Source organism: Hydractinia symbiolongicarpus, chromosome 3, assembly GCF_029227915.1.
Source record: "Hydractinia symbiolongicarpus strain clone_291-10 chromosome 3, HSymV2.1, whole genome shotgun sequence".
Taxonomy (NCBI): Eukaryota; Metazoa; Cnidaria; class Hydrozoa; order Anthoathecata; family Hydractiniidae; genus Hydractinia; species Hydractinia symbiolongicarpus.
The window spans coordinates 29,316,217-29,331,616 of NC_079877.1; the positions used below are offsets into that span (position 1 = coordinate 29,316,217).

General features: G+C 34.0%; 1 protein-coding gene across 2 annotated transcripts; it reads right to left on the reverse strand.

The window, feature by feature from the left end:
* Positions 1 to 1,576: 1,576 nt before the first annotated feature.
* Positions 1,577 to 15,400, reverse strand: LOC130636715 (uncharacterized). Of its 2 annotated transcripts, none has more exons than XM_057446533.1 (6): positions 13,546 to 15,400; positions 6,977 to 7,462; positions 6,328 to 6,568; positions 5,603 to 5,715; positions 5,346 to 5,515; positions 1,577 to 3,440 (listed from the first exon to the last, which is right to left on the reverse strand). In XM_057446533.1, the coding sequence occupies exons 1-6, from the start codon at positions 13,648 to 13,650 to the stop codon at positions 2,819 to 2,821; spliced, it is 1,737 nt and encodes a 578-aa protein (XP_057302516.1). In that variant the 5' UTR covers positions 13,651 to 15,400; the 3' UTR covers positions 1,577 to 2,818. The 2 variants fall into 2 exon arrangements, with proteins under 2 accessions (XP_057302516.1, XP_057302518.1); XM_057446535.1 differs by lacking the exon at positions 13,546 to 15,400 and adding an exon at positions 8,566 to 11,281.

Sequence of the window (15,400 nt, forward strand, 5' to 3'; positions counted from 1 at the left end):
GCTTTTTTCAGAAATAATAAGGATGCCCATCGTTCAATTTTATTATAATAAACATTTAGAATGCATTAGATGTAAAATTTTGGTACTAATCTTAAAGCTAATCTGATGTGTCTGGCTTTTCTAATTTTGTGAGTCTTTGCTGCTTTGTTCTTATCTCGTTCTTAATAGTAAGTATTACTTCTTAAATTCTGTAGCACAAGTATTAAGCAATGATATAAAAGGCTTAATGCAGGTTTTCCACGCTTCGTAAGAATCCTAATAAAATTAAATTATCCTAAATAATGCCAAAAAATCTCAAAATCTCCTAAATTTTAAGGGAACTTCCATTTTTCAAATTCAATTTTCATAATGGATTTTCTTTTCTGGAATGAAGTTCAAAATATTTATATTCTAGCAACAGCTAATGTGAAAGTTGAATCTGGCCAATCCATTTTGTCTCCTTTGTTTTAATTCTAAGTTACACTTTCACTAATTCTAAGACCTTTTTAATTTTTTGTATGTGTTTCATGGTAATTGAAATAATCTCCTAAAAAAAGCTAAAATTCTAAATATTCTAAAAAAATTGTTGCAAAATGAGTGGAAACCTTGTTATGGTAAGAAAGCTTAAATCGTGTTAATGGTTATGAGAGAGACTTCAACAATTCAATAAACACAAAAAGGCGGGGGTTTAATCATTCTCAACCCCAGAGCTCTTTGAGCTAAACCTCGAGACTAGGTAAGTACTTTTGATGTTTTAATGTCAAAGAGCTCCGGGGACGAGAATGGGATTTAAAAACACGCTTTAGCATTCTACTACTACAGGGCGTCCAATCTGTCAGAAATGTACTAAAAAATTTTTCTTTTGATGAAATGCCAGGAAAATGTCAGGAATTTTAAGTTTAGATGGTAAATCAAAACTGTCTTTATTTTCCAAAATATTGACAAGAATTAAATTTTAGAACTTTTTTGAAAGAATAAGCATTCATTTCTAACTAATTTTTTCTATTAACATATTTGTTATTGCATTTAAATTTTTAAGGTAATCCAAGGTTCCAATAGTATGAAGTTCCCGTCGAAAATATCTAAAAAGTAAAGGAAAATGAATTGTCAAAACATGCTGGAATGTCATAAAAATAACGAGTTAATTAACAACAGAAAAAAAGACTTTAATTTCCGTTTCACCAAATTCGATGGTATTAATGATGAAATTTGATATTTGTTCCTCAATTTTGTACGTCAACAAAGCATGCAAGCAATGAATCCAGTTTTTGTTACTTTGTTTTTCAATAACAATATGTTTCGCGTGCTTTTCTTCAAAGCCTTCGTCACACAATCACAACAGTCAAAAAAGGACCAAACTTAAAAAAACAAACAATAACCAATTATGTTTTAATTCAAAAATATGTTGGACGCACACTCAATACAGTTTTACTCTATACTGTCCTTTCTTTATTAATTTTCATTTTATTTAACCTTAGTTTATTTATATTTTAATTAAATTGCAATTATTTTTAATGAATAAATATATTTAGTTCTAAAAAAAATAGATGAGAAAGTATACTTTGAGGTGGATTAATGCAATTTTTCACATTTTTTTTTTTTTTTTTTTACAAAATAAATGTTGTGAATTTGATTTTCTCTGTTGTACATATGATTAAAGTGTGATAAAAAGGCAATGAAAATCTTTTATCTTGCACTCCTTATTTTTTTGTCTAGCTTTTTCTTTCAAGTACGTATTGTTTTCTTCAGCACGTTGCTTCTAGGAATGGATGTTGGGGCTCCATGGTGATTAATTATAGTTGCTTGAAAGAAAAAGCTAGACAAAAAAATAAGGAGTGCAAGATAAAAGATTTTCATTGCCTTTTTATCACACTTTAATCATATGTATAACAGTAATAATTGATTGTAATAATTTGTCCTTTATAAGCTAAACATAGAGAGTTTGTGAGTGTTGTGATTTCAAAGATATGCAACCTCGTCCCCAGGATCTTTTTACCCCTTAGCCGTTGCAGAGTGGACGCTATCAACTTCATCAAAAATGCAAAATGCCCTTGGGACAAGGTTGAGAGATATGATACCTAAGTATTCAATAGAGGAATCATGTTTTTGGGTTTAGCCCTCAACACTAACGAACCTGTGAAGTAATAAATTTATTTTCTAATTTTTTTCAATATTGAACGATTTAGCTGTTGAAATTACGTATCTCTTTCTACAAATCGTGTTTCAGTTATCAAAAAGGTATATGTATAACTCCCTTTCCTGCGTTTCTGGACCCAACTTTTAACTTGAATGCAACATTAAACGATCTACCACAAAATGAGCTATTTCCTGACGAAAATTGATGACTAATGCGGCGGTCATTATCTTGGAATTTGGCTAAACTTTGACATTCTCGGTAACATTCACGTGCCAGCCACCATTAAAACGTTCTTGTTTGCAGTTTCACGTCTTCAATGCATATTATTCCCGATATACATGATGCTGAATGTTTGGCTGTGGACAACTGCAAATATTGAAAGTTATCTTGCCTCGTATACCGACGCTCATCCTCGTCCCCAGGGTCTTGTGGCCCTTGAGCCGTTTATTACGGAGTGGCCAACAATTTTCGCCGCTATCAACTTCATCAACAAGGCAAAATGCCCTGGGAACGAGGTTGACCGACACTTTGTGAGTATAAGCACTAAGGTTTGAAAGGTATGCCTAGATAATCGACGTTAAGAGCTGCTGCCTAAACACTTAGGCGTTTATTTAACCATAACAAGTCGAGCTAGACTGAACAATTTAAAAAATTATATCGTACTGGTTGATAATCAATGTACCCATCCACGCGTAACCGTTATTATAAAGTGCTCTTTTGTGAGCCGAAAATCGATTCCTGCATAAAAACAGCAATGATGGAGAACATTAAAAACAAACTTGTCGACACCAGATCCCATGTCACAATGATACCTGCAATTTCAAATCCAACCACGGACCGCATACTTTCCAAATACGATAAAAATTTCTCAAAATTAAACCGAGGTTGTTTCGCATTTTTTCGAAATTTTGCGATTGCTTTTGCGGCACCTACAGTTCCAGCAAAAGAATTTTGTGTTTTCTCATTTGACTCCGCGTTAAGATTTTCCAAATCTCGTTGCCATGGAAACAAACTGTGCTTCTTTTTTAGTATACTTGCTAACTGGTCAGTAGTCGCCCCCAGGGAGGATGATCTTTTTAAGCGCCCTCTTGCTGCTGAATGAACGCGCCCAACGCCTTGTGTCTTCTTGTTTTTTTTCAGTTTAGATATTTCTTTATGTTCCTGATCGCGTTTTCTCTTTTTTGAAAATTTCGGCAAAGTTGGCAAATTCGAAGATGTTTTCTTTGGACTTTTTTCAACTTCGTCAATCCCAGAATCCTCTTCGCTGCTCGTTTCATCTAAATCGTCTCGATGTACCCAAGCTCGCACAACAACAATAATAAACCTAAAAAAGGAAAAAAAAATCTTTTTTTTTCGCACCCTGTCAATTTTCAGGAACTTAAAGTTTTTTATGTATTTCGGCGGGGAAAAATTTTCTGCAAACCTTATGTAATGTTTGCGCGTGTGCTGATTCATTTCCATGCACTGCTAAAACGTATGTGGTAATAATTTCAGCGTACTGATATCGTGTCATCAGTGCAAAAATATTTTTTGGTTTTATGCACTTTAATTTTTACGCATTTATACGCATCCATAGGCCAAAAATTTCTATTCCCGCCTCTCCACACAAGTGTAAAGGAATATGCTCATAGAAAAGACACGGAAACACAGGGATACCGTGACTATAGAATGACGAAATAAAAAACATATAAATATTTCGGGATACGAGTGTAATATTTGTTTATGTTAAACCATAGAAATACCTACCTCAACGATTAAACGAAAGAGTTTAACTTGAGAGGTTGAACATAAAATTTTCCAGATTTTGGCAATGGTTTTTTCGGTACGTATTCCGAAAATTGTTAGTTCAAATTTTTGTATTAAATTGTTAAATAGCGTTGGTACTGGTAATATAGCAAGATCCCTTAAAATGTGAGACAAATTTCTCTTTACATTTTGGAGAACTTTGGAGAACGATAATGAGAATGTCGCCATCGGATAGGTTGTTTGCTAGCCCACTATCTGTGTTTTTTTAGTACTTCGTATATTGAAGTTTTTGATACAAATTATAATTATAATCGAAGTATAATGAAAAATTAAAAATTTGAGGGTAAGGGATAACAACACTATTAAGGTTGGATGAAATGTTGGATGAAAATGCATGTTGGATGAAGCAAAATTTTAGGTTTGTGGGACTGCTTTTAAAAACATTCGAACGATAAAGAGTTCATTCATTCCTGAAAAACAAAATGGCGGACGGAAGGAATTCCGCAGTGCTGCTTATGTTACTGAACGAACTCGTCGATTCAGACGATGAAAAACCAACTAGCGGAAAAACAAGAGAGTAAATAGAGAGGAGGGAACAAAATGGATATTTTAGTAATATCATTAAAGAATTAAAGATCGAAGACAGGTTCAGATTTAGGGAAATGTTTTAGATGGATGTGGGAGATTTCGATTTCTTCCTCAATGAAATATCCCGTCTGGTATTAAATTAAAAACAGTCCATTCAAAATGTTCGATATTCGTGGGAGTTTTATATGTTTAATGAAATGTACCACCAAACCAATCCAACATGAGAATTCACGCAACTCAGATAAAGAATTCCTTTGATCTTGCCGAAAATGTTGGATGAAATGTTTGACGGTGATCAAACTTCATCCAACATCGACCAACACGATTTTTTTCTTCTTTTTTAAAAACTTTGAAGTGACTGGTGTCCAACATTTCATCCAACATCACAAAATTGCATGTTGGATGAAATGTTGGACAGTTTTGCCCCCGCCTTTAGACGTTGATATTGAGAAGAAATGCATCAAACTTTTTAAAGATTTGGATTTTTCTAATAGATTTAGTGGCTGCTGCTAAGTGTGCTTCCCTCTCAGACCTTTCAGATCAATATTTTCTTAAACCCATTTTTCTCCGACTAAAAAATAAATTTTTTCAATTGTTTCTAGAATCTTCAGGTGGATTATCATTTAGCTAGCCCACCATCTCTTTACTTTGATTTTAGCACGAACAGTTTGCGTCACTAAAGTCGAAGTAAGGCTTTTTAAAATTTTAAAAATTTGAGGCCAAAGGAGTGCTTTGAGATGTTGATATTAAAATAAGTTAAGTGGGTGTCCCATCATTTTTTTCTAGAATCTTCAGGACGTTAGTAGAAGTAAACAATGTTTTTAGGAATTCGGAATTTTCGAGTCTCTGGACGAACGCTTCACTGGAAGGTAACTTAATATTACAAAGTGCGTACCAGCGATATTTTTTAGTCACCCAAGCAGCTTGACATAGTGGATAGATCATAACAGCTGCAGGTAACAGGGAGTGCCACAAGTGAATGTATCTTCTTTGGATGAATAAAAACAAGTAAGCGTTTAAACCAAAACAAATTACAGCTGTGAATAATAGTGTCGTCAGTACCACCTAAAAAACAGAGAAAATTTTCACCAATTTTACGTTAGATTTAACGAGAACATTTTTGGTGACGACGGACTCCAAACACATACTTACGAGACATTTTGAAGAAGATTGCTTCACAAATTGTGCTTGACTGGAATATGTTGAAATTGCTTCTTTAAAAGTTAACACATGCGTTTTATCTTTCATTTTCACGCTCATTTGATCTATAACGAAGTCAAATATCAGATCAGATTTTTAACCTCGCTCCCATTATTTGGCCGCTCCTCAATAACAGTTTAGGGGCCAATTAAAATTAGGTTTGTGAGAGGTGGAGGGGCGGGGAACTTATTTTCTTTCTCTAAAGTTACAATTTAGAGGGTAAGATTCAGAAATAGAATCATTATTTTCCGACTAAATATTTTTGGACGTTTTTAAACCTAATTTTTGGACGCATATCTTGGACGTTAAAAAATCACGACAGAAGATACATATGTATGCTGTTTCTTATGAACACTTCACAACTCCTTAAACAGGTCTCCTCCAGGGATACTATATGAAGTAGAGATTATAGAAGTTAAGGAGAAAGAAAAACAAGATGGTTAATCGACGGTGAAGACTTTTTATTCGTTGACCATAATGCCAATGATAACTTCGGACTATGCTAGTATTTTTAGACATTTTTTATTGTCCCTGTTTTATGAGAGTTTGGAAATGTTAAGAATTTATTAGGTGTTGCAACTTTTCATTTTCTTTCATTTTGTACGAATGAAAGTAGTTTAATTGCCTAATATAAACTTAAAACTCCAAAATTTTGAAAGAAAAAATGTTATTCTTACCCATGAACTCCGTCATTGCATAACCAGTCATCAGCATGATGGCGGTGGGTAAAACCCAGAACAGCATGTAAGCAAAGTAAATATGTACACCCGTTACAAAGCGGACTGTGTGAAACAAGGCTTGAATAGGCGCTGTTGCATTCAAACCATAATCCACATGCAAGCCGCCATCTTTAGCCATGACACCATGTTGAATAGCCGAAGAAATAATTCCAAATACGAGTGCGATATAAGGTATTTTCTGGCAAAAAAAACAAAAGTTTAGAAGGAACAACCCGACGAAATAAAATATGCAGTAAAAATATGAGAACATGAGTGAAAAATAACTTCCGCAGTTGTACATTAATGGATTTTTTAGCTCAAGATATTGCTAAGACGGGGGAAATATATTCCAATTTCATTCCCTTAAATTTTTGATATTTACTGTCCCAAAAAATATTGTCTCTTCCACGATTGACTCTTCCACAAAAATAACTATTTCTATTGGAAGAAAAAGTTTTTTCAACATAAAAAATAAGGAATGGAAAAGTTGACTTGAGGATAAGGCGCCGTTGACATTTAAGAAGTGAAATTGCGGTTCACGGTGTATTTTTTAGCCCTAATTTCACTTCGGTCTCGTGTAAACAGCCTCTAAGTCAAATAAACATACCTTCAAAACAACCACCATTTCTGTGATTGACTTTTCATAACATTCATTTCTTCTCATATTTCTCAAGCCTTCTTCTAACCACGGCAAGGTTCGAAATGCAGTCGCCCAAGTTAAAAGAATAAACGCCGAAAACCAGACTGCTTGCACAGCGAGGAATGTATAACCATAAAAGACGATTGATTCATAGATATCGGATGCAAAGTGATACAACAAACTAAGGACCCATAATCCTATACCTGATAATCGAATCCATCGTTTAATTCTTGGGCTACAGGCACCTATACAGCAGGTGATATATTCAAGCTTCTTGATTTCATCGTTGAGGTTGTATTTGCTAGACATAGGTTGTATAAGTTCTTCCAGTGTTTTATACGCACGACGCTTTTTCTCAATTCCCATATTTTCTTTCTCTTCTTCTTCTTTTTCTTCTTCACTGTCCATTGACTTGCGATTTAAATCATCGTCACTGTTTTCTGACGTAAATTTCTAAATATAAACATATTGTGTAATTACCTTCTCACGCTTTTTTATTCATTTCTTTTTTCTCTTTGCGCCTTAAAACTCAATGTAAATTTTAAAATTGTACACACACCCAAGGCGTAGAACAATTTCACTAAATGATGAAAATCACATTTAAGTGTAACGACTTTCGCCGAGGTTTATCATAATGTTAGATTTTCTTTAAAATTCGACAATATTAAAATATCTATTGTTTAAGCCTAAATATACGTAAGCATGGCAAAATTTCTAAATTTAACTTTTTTAACTACAATTCTCAAAAACATAAATGGTAGCAAAGTGATTATATGGGCTATTTCTATATTAGGTTCAAGTTCTTAAGCTGTGCTAATTTTTGCTCACGTCAGCATGGCTTTTTTTCTTAAAATTTGGAGTTTCTGTGAACCCAGACGTGGATTTTTTCGCAAAGCAGAAATGTTAGAAAGTGCAGCTTGCGCAATGTAAACGGCGCTTATCAAACCCACTAATCTAAAAAGTAGCTACAGGCTAAGGAAAATTCGAAAGTTGAGTTTGCCAAATCAATCAACCAGCCAACTAACTTTTTAGCAACTTTGTAAAATGGCCGAAACAGTGGTGTCAATATATTTGCATACTTATTAGTCAAATTCTAAACAACCAGTTTCGGAAAGCAGGTGCATTAAAAAAATAAATTCACAGAAGGTACACTATAATTCATGTAATGCATTAGGGTCGATATCTACCCCAAATAATAATAAACAGGGAGAAAAGACTTTAAAACATATTAAACATTAAAAAAAACTGCATACGTTCTCTTTCTTAAACTATCTTGTTGAATACAAAATTTTCAAAAAAAATTTTTTTTAACGCACAGGTAAAGCATTTTCATTGAGAACACATGGTATACCATGGTATATGTGTCGCCGTTCGCAAGACATAGCTACTGTAATTGATTTCTCCCAGCAAAGGCGGAATCTTTAACTTGCGTTTAATATCACTAATACATATATAATATATTGAAGAAACAATATGAACATGTAATGATCGAGAATTTAGTTTCCAATAAGATAACTGAGAACAACCGACAAACAAAGTGAGAAGGCAAAACTTACGTTAGCCGAGAATAGCCACATTCTTGTAAAAAATTCCTCATAACCTCAATGATAGTGGCAAATATAAATCTGACTTATGAGGAAAAATCTGAAACTTGTATATATTTGTTGTTGCTTAAAAAAAGTGTTAATTATTATGAATTGTCGTACTGGCTCTCCTCCTTTAAAAATAGATAGTACATACGTTCAACGAGCTTTAAACTGGGTTTAAATACAACGGGGGAGCACATAGAAGCCAACGTGCAACATATTAGGAAAATTCACAGAAGAAATTAATTTTTATTTCATTATTTTTATTATGATGTTTCAGTATGTTATTTTGGGGGTGTAGATTGGTTTTCTTTCAATTTTGCTACAAGCATTCTAACCAACTTCGTGAAATTTGTTTACGTTTTGTATTATTTTCTTCCAACTCCCTGTAGAGTAATGAAAAAGCAATTGTGAACTTTCTCGTCACTTTTCTTTCTTTGTTATTTTATTTTAAACAATTTATTTTATTAACATTACTCTTTTTATTGTGTGACTAAATAAATTTTGTGGCAAAATAATAAATTTTTAATCTTGATTTCAATCAAAAAACATGTTTTCCTTTTCTTTTAAAAAAATAAATAAACAAAAAAATGAGCCCATTTTTACCTACGTTAGTTTTTTGTTGACTTTGCTTCTCCTTTTCTCGTGCATCAAAAAGGAGGATACAAAGTTGGGTGGGTGGGGCTATTATTTAAAAGTTTTACCCCCAATAAACACCAGGCTTGTTTTGGTCTAGTGTAGCATCAAAGGGGGGATAACGTGCCCGCCAGATATTATTCTGGACTACTTATGCTTAGATGATAAAATCTGGCAAATTTGTAGAAAGATTTCAGTTTAAAAATAATTTGATGAAGTTATAGGGGTAATAAATGATGCCCTAAAGTAAGCCTTTTTCCCAATTTTACAATAAATTTGAATTCCTCAACTTGATTTTGAGTAGCTCTATTGACTAAATAGCAAAAAAAACATTTTAATGACGTCATTGGGATCGGAAATGATTTCATGTTTATACCAGATTTTCTTTTTTTAACGATAAAAGTAAAAAGTTCCATTTTCTACAGGTATTGATGTCCATGCCGTTATACTTGGTAGCTAGCTACATATTTAGAATGTTGCATTTAAAAATGTGCAAGATAATGAAAATAATATAATGACGTCATTGGGATCGAAAATGACGTCCTTTGATATAGTGATACTTCTTTAAATCTGCTCTGTATTTTATTGCTTAGGAAGCATATATCTCCTTAGCAACACCATAGTAACCACCTGTTGGCTGTAGCACACACTTTGTTCCGATCGATGTTTTTCGCATAGATCACCCTTTTATAACTACTATAAACCTATCAAACAGACGAATAACCAATCAAATTATAATATAGCCATTTTTTAGCTCAAAAATATTTTTTTAATTATATCGCAGTTTTTATAAAAGATCGTAACAAGTTATCGTGAACCATAGGGAGTAGTTATAAAAGGGTAAATGATGCGAAAAACATCTAGCACACTTTCACTTCTAGCATATTTTATACAGAACCTCGAGGTGGATTAGGGGAGGAAGCGAGGATTCGCTCTTCACTTTAGTAACCAACATAAATGAAATAAGTAAATAATAATAAATACTATACACGGACTGGTGGCCTTGTAGTAGAGCGTTCGCCTTTAGTGCGGGAGGTCTTGGGTTCAAACCCAGACCGAGTTATGCCAGAGACTATGAAAGTATGCAACTATTCTTTCTTCTTAGCGTTCAGTATGAGAATAGGATTCATGTCTAAGGCGGTTGTCTAGTTGAGCAGTTGTTGTGTTTGCACGCCGTCCGTAGCTTAAATGGGAGCTTCAAATGCACTAGGACTCCCTTCTCAGGAACCTCATTGATAACAGTTCGCATAGAAACTGAAGAGGCTATCCTGGGTAAATAATAGTAGTAATAATAGAATACCATTACAGCATCTTAGAACACTCAAGCATGGCTGTCAGCAAATCTCCCACTTCACTCCGGTGCTAATAGTTTTTTAATTGGAGGATAAAGAATGAAATGTAATAATTGAAATGAATTTAGAAATAATAAACTTAACAAGTATTAAGTTGGATTAAAAGTGACTAAATTTCGTGCAGGTGACAAATATTTTCACCGAGTAAATTTGTTAACTCCTTTAAGAAAAAGAAAGAGACGGCTTATTGGAAACACGCAATTAGAATGATAGTCGTGCTACAGGTCGCATGATATATAGCTGTGGACACATCTTTCCGAGCCCCACCATTGTTCTGTATCTTCTTGTTTTATATTTATATATTATATGTTCAATTACAATTACCAAGTAGAATTATTTTCCAACCAAAATATTTGCAAACGAATCGAATAATATGGGTAGCACTTGTACAGTTTGGTCTCGTTCTAAATTTTTCTTTTGGGGGGGACAAAAAAATCTAAAAGCTATGTGGACAAGTTTAAGATCAATAATTTACTGCGGCTGACCAGTACATCTTTGTCCCGTAGCAAGGAAGCCGACGTGCGGGATTCAGCGGAACATTAGAACGTCGTGTGTCGGCTGTCTTACAATGTGCAGATTAGTTAGTTCCAATAGTTGAAGCGTAGATTGTTCACTTGTTGAACTGGATACTTTCTTATTTAACAGTTAACGAGATGAACAGAAAATAATGCTCACCCCGGTAAAACTTAAAACGAAAAAGGATTTTTTTTATCAAAATGTAAATGTTTCTTTCAACCTTTTCTTCAGGTTTATTCTCAGGACTACTGTCGACGCCGCGCTATCTGAGACTAAAAGGAAATGTCGAAAAATTGTTGACTTATGATGAACGGTACAAATGTTATTCAAAGGAAAGTTCTTCAAGAATTTTATACTAATTTTTTTTTGCGCGCGCATGTATTTTTAATACAAATTAAATTTAAAAAGGCGTTGCAAAATTCCTATTTATTGCAAATAATAGGAATTTCGCAATTTAACGCCGCAATTTAACGCCTAAATATTTCTTAACATTCTCGGCAGCAAAAAACAAAGAACCATATCAATAGTTCTATTTTTTTGATTATGTTAGTGTTAGCCTAATAATGTAATAATAATCTGGTAACGTAAAAGCTGTTTGGATGGGTTTACTTCAATAATTGATTTAATTTGCATTTCCCTATAATAATGCTTACCCAAAATAATTTGCTTACAAAAATTATAATTTCTTTACTTATCAGATTCGACAAAGGCGAATGATTGGAGAAATTTATTTAACGAAATTTCTATTTAACTTGTCAATACCCGCGAAAAAAGCTAAATTTATCAGGTAGAGATGATAAAAAAGACAACCTTAAAAATACAACGCATATATTCCCAAAACATAATCGACTGCAACTTTATCACATCGTTTGTTTTTCTTCCCAAACATTTCTCGAATCTCTCTTGACCGAACTTCCGCTTTCTTTTTATTTTTTGTGCTTGACGAAGCCACACACGGCGTACATTTGCTGGTTCCCACGAAATCGTTCTCATGGATGACGGATAAGAACGTCCCCATTATATCTTCATCATTTGGTTCGAGATAGAGTTCCCCTAACAACTGTTCATACCGGGCAATCAATGAATGGTTCCTTATGCTGCTGAGTATTGTGATGGTGACAAGACAAGGAACATCGAGTCCACCTTGAATAAAAGGGGGCTACGTCGATAATGTTTCCCAGTTACCGTCGCTTGTACCCTTGCAACCCTTTGTAATATGAATTTGGTAATCCTTGATATCTCCATTAAAAGATGTCCCGCCACACGTTATGAAATCACAAGAGATAAGTGTTGTTTCCCAGGCACGTGTTTAATCCTGTCGGAGTTTTACTTTGCTTATGAGTTCTGATTCAAGTCATCTTTCGAACATTTTCTTTCTGAAGTAGAATATCAAGAGTCCCATTCATTTTTTAAACGTTTGCAACACAGGAAACAATAGAAACGTTCGAACGTTTGTGAGGATGACTCCAACTCAGAATGGGAACCTGACGGTGATTCTGATAATTAATCAGCACCAGAATCTAGATGGAAATGCATTTGATGCATTCGACCATGGCTTATGATTAGTAAGAAAGTGGCAATTTTGTTAGAACATGTCTTTTAATTGCTTCAATTTCCCATTTCGGAAGGCTTCTCGTGGAATGCAAAGTTAATAAATTACATTTTTTTATTTAAAGTCCACTTCCACGAAAATTAATTCCCGCGAAAGTTTAAAATACGAACAATTCGTGAAAATTAATGCTCGCGAAAAATCAAAATTTCTTAGATTTGCGAAAATCAATACCCACGAAGTACAACGTTTTTTGACTCGCGAGAATTAGTACCCGTGAAAATTAGTACTCCTAAGGTATATCCACTTTCGGATATTGATTAGACTGACTGTGGCAGTTGTATGCTGGCAAAATAGAACCTCGTACGTAGGACAATTTTTCGCTTTTTTAGGCAAAATATATTCGCCATTGTGCATTTCTCCGAACAAGCTAGAACAGTGACGCAATTAATTTTTCATTGCAAGACAATGTTCAGCAAAGTAATCATAGCCCCATTGTTGTTAAAAGAGAGCGGCACCTGGAGGTGAACGATAAGAGAATAAAAAAGTGTCAGATTTTGTCAAAATTAAAAAAATAAAAAATAGAGTTTTGGGCTTTGGTAACTCTAAAATCGTCATCAGCATCCTTAAAAATAATAATGCCTCAAAACACGTTTGTTCCGAAAGTTGGGGTACAAACCTAAAAGTTAACGTCTCTTGACCCACGTCCTACCTATCTGTCGCACTGGTGTGAGGTTTGTACCGGCAGGAGCGTTATTTCGTCTGAAACCATGTAAACACAAAAAAAATTTCGCAGAGGATTTACTAGTAAGCCGTTTGCTTGGATTTTTAAACAAAAACGGGTAAGTATCAAGCAGTAGGCTTCTGTTTCAAAATTATACACAAGGTTTCACGTACCTTAAAAATTGGAACTTTTCTTTGTTTCTTTATGTTCACTTTTTCTTTCTTATTTTTCTTTCGTTTATCACTTAATGCATTTGTATCGATGTTAAAGATTTCCATGGCATTCAATATTTTTTTAAAGTCATGTAGCTTTAAAAACCAAAGTTATTTCACCTGTGATTAATATAAAAATATTCATACATAATTTGCGGTATACATCTTTAATTTTTTTGTGAAATATTTCACTTTATAACCTCTTTGAACCATTTCCCGCTTTTTTCACTTCGTTTCTTTTATAACCAAACATGCAATGCCATATTCTCAAATTTCATAGCAATTAAAAGTTTTACAAACGATTTTGTCGTGCATATATTCTTAACATAAAAACAAACCGACAAGAATATTAATAATTAAAATAATAACAGTTATTTAAATAATTCTTAGGAGTTGTTGAATCTAGTTGATGAAGTTTTTAACCCCGCAAGACTTGTACTCATTACACGTTGCCTTAAAATAGAAATAGCAAACTTCTGTACCTTAATTAGTACTGGGGATATTGTGGTAGATCGTCACAAGCCCCAAAAAGTTAAAAAAGCTACAAAATTTCAGCACTGCAAAGAAATTATGTCTAGTCAAAGAGGTAGCAGATACTTTCTCCTTTTAAAACCCACCCATCTCACCCTGTCATGTGCTAACGCTATCAAACGAAATTATAATCTGTGTTTCCCAAGTTCGTTGATGATTCCATTTGTCCCGTCACGTTCTTGTAGTTGAGACCTTGAAGTTTTAATATGGTTTAATCGCGAAAAAAAATTCGCGAAATATCTCAACATAACTAAATCGTAAAAATAATCTTCGTAAAATGCATTTTTTTATTCAATGTGATGGCCAAGCCATGAAGAATCATGCTGATGACATTGTAAAAAGAGTTTAACCAAATGTTGTAGCTGTGGAGACTCGATAGATAATCGATACTCTACACGCAACGATAATCTATCCGCAACGATAGTCTACACGCAACGATAATCTATCTGCAACGATAGTCTACACACAACGATACTCTACACGCAACGATAATCTATCCGCAACGATAATCTACACGCAACGATAGTCTACACACAACGATAATCTATCCGCAACGTTCGAACAATAAGACAGCAATACAAAAAAAAAGAGTTATTACATCTGTTTACAGAAGTTAAAAAATAAACAATAGGCATAATAGACATCAACATAACATCGACAACTAAGCTTCAAAATTAAGTTTCTTTAACACGACAGCTTAAACGCGAACGAATGTGTCAGAGCAAATCCCAAATTCAAATTCCCGAAATTTCTCAAAACAAACCCCAAATTCAAATCAACCAATGAACACAAAACCAGTGTGGCCACATATTACCCTTTTATAGTTGCAGAATTAAATGATTGTTCGGGTGAGTAGGATCATTTTTTGCGGTTAAAGCATTAAAGAAGAACGTATTTCCGATAATGATCATGTGAGCAAGGAAGATCAGAAATAATCAAACCGAAATCACTGTCAGTATTCCAACCACAGAAAATTCTGCCAGACCAAGTGCCATTTGTCCTACCTTAACTTTTCCGATCAGTAATAAGAATTACTGTCAAAAAGAGAATTCTCTTAATTATCAAGAGAGGGTGCTAAAGATGCTGATGAATAAGATAACTCCTTACCAATGTTATCAACGTATCAAAATGTAACTCGCCAAGGGTGCTGGGGATTTTAATGAATATTTGGGAACATATGACATACCAATAGAAGTTGATTCATCTCTGTAATAATAGCCGTCGTCTGTCTGTCTCTGCGCAGAGCCCCCGCCAAGTTAGAAAATGATGTTACGGAAACACGAAT

What these genes read in the sequence shown, in the direction of transcription:
- LOC130636715 (XM_057446533.1), bottom strand. Translation starts at nt 13,650, where the DNA reads ATGGAAATCTTTAACATCGATACAAATGCATTAAGTGATAAACGAAAG. An exon ending in AAATGGTGGTTGTTTTGAAG is followed by an intron (nt 6,569 to 6,976) that starts GTATGTTTATTT and finishes TTTTTTTGCCAG; the next exon opens with AAAATACCTTATATCGCACT. An exon ending in AATCTTCTTCAAAATGTCTC is followed by an intron (nt 5,516 to 5,602) that starts GTAAGTATGTGT and finishes TCTGTTTTTTAG; the next exon opens with GTGGTACTGACGACACTATT.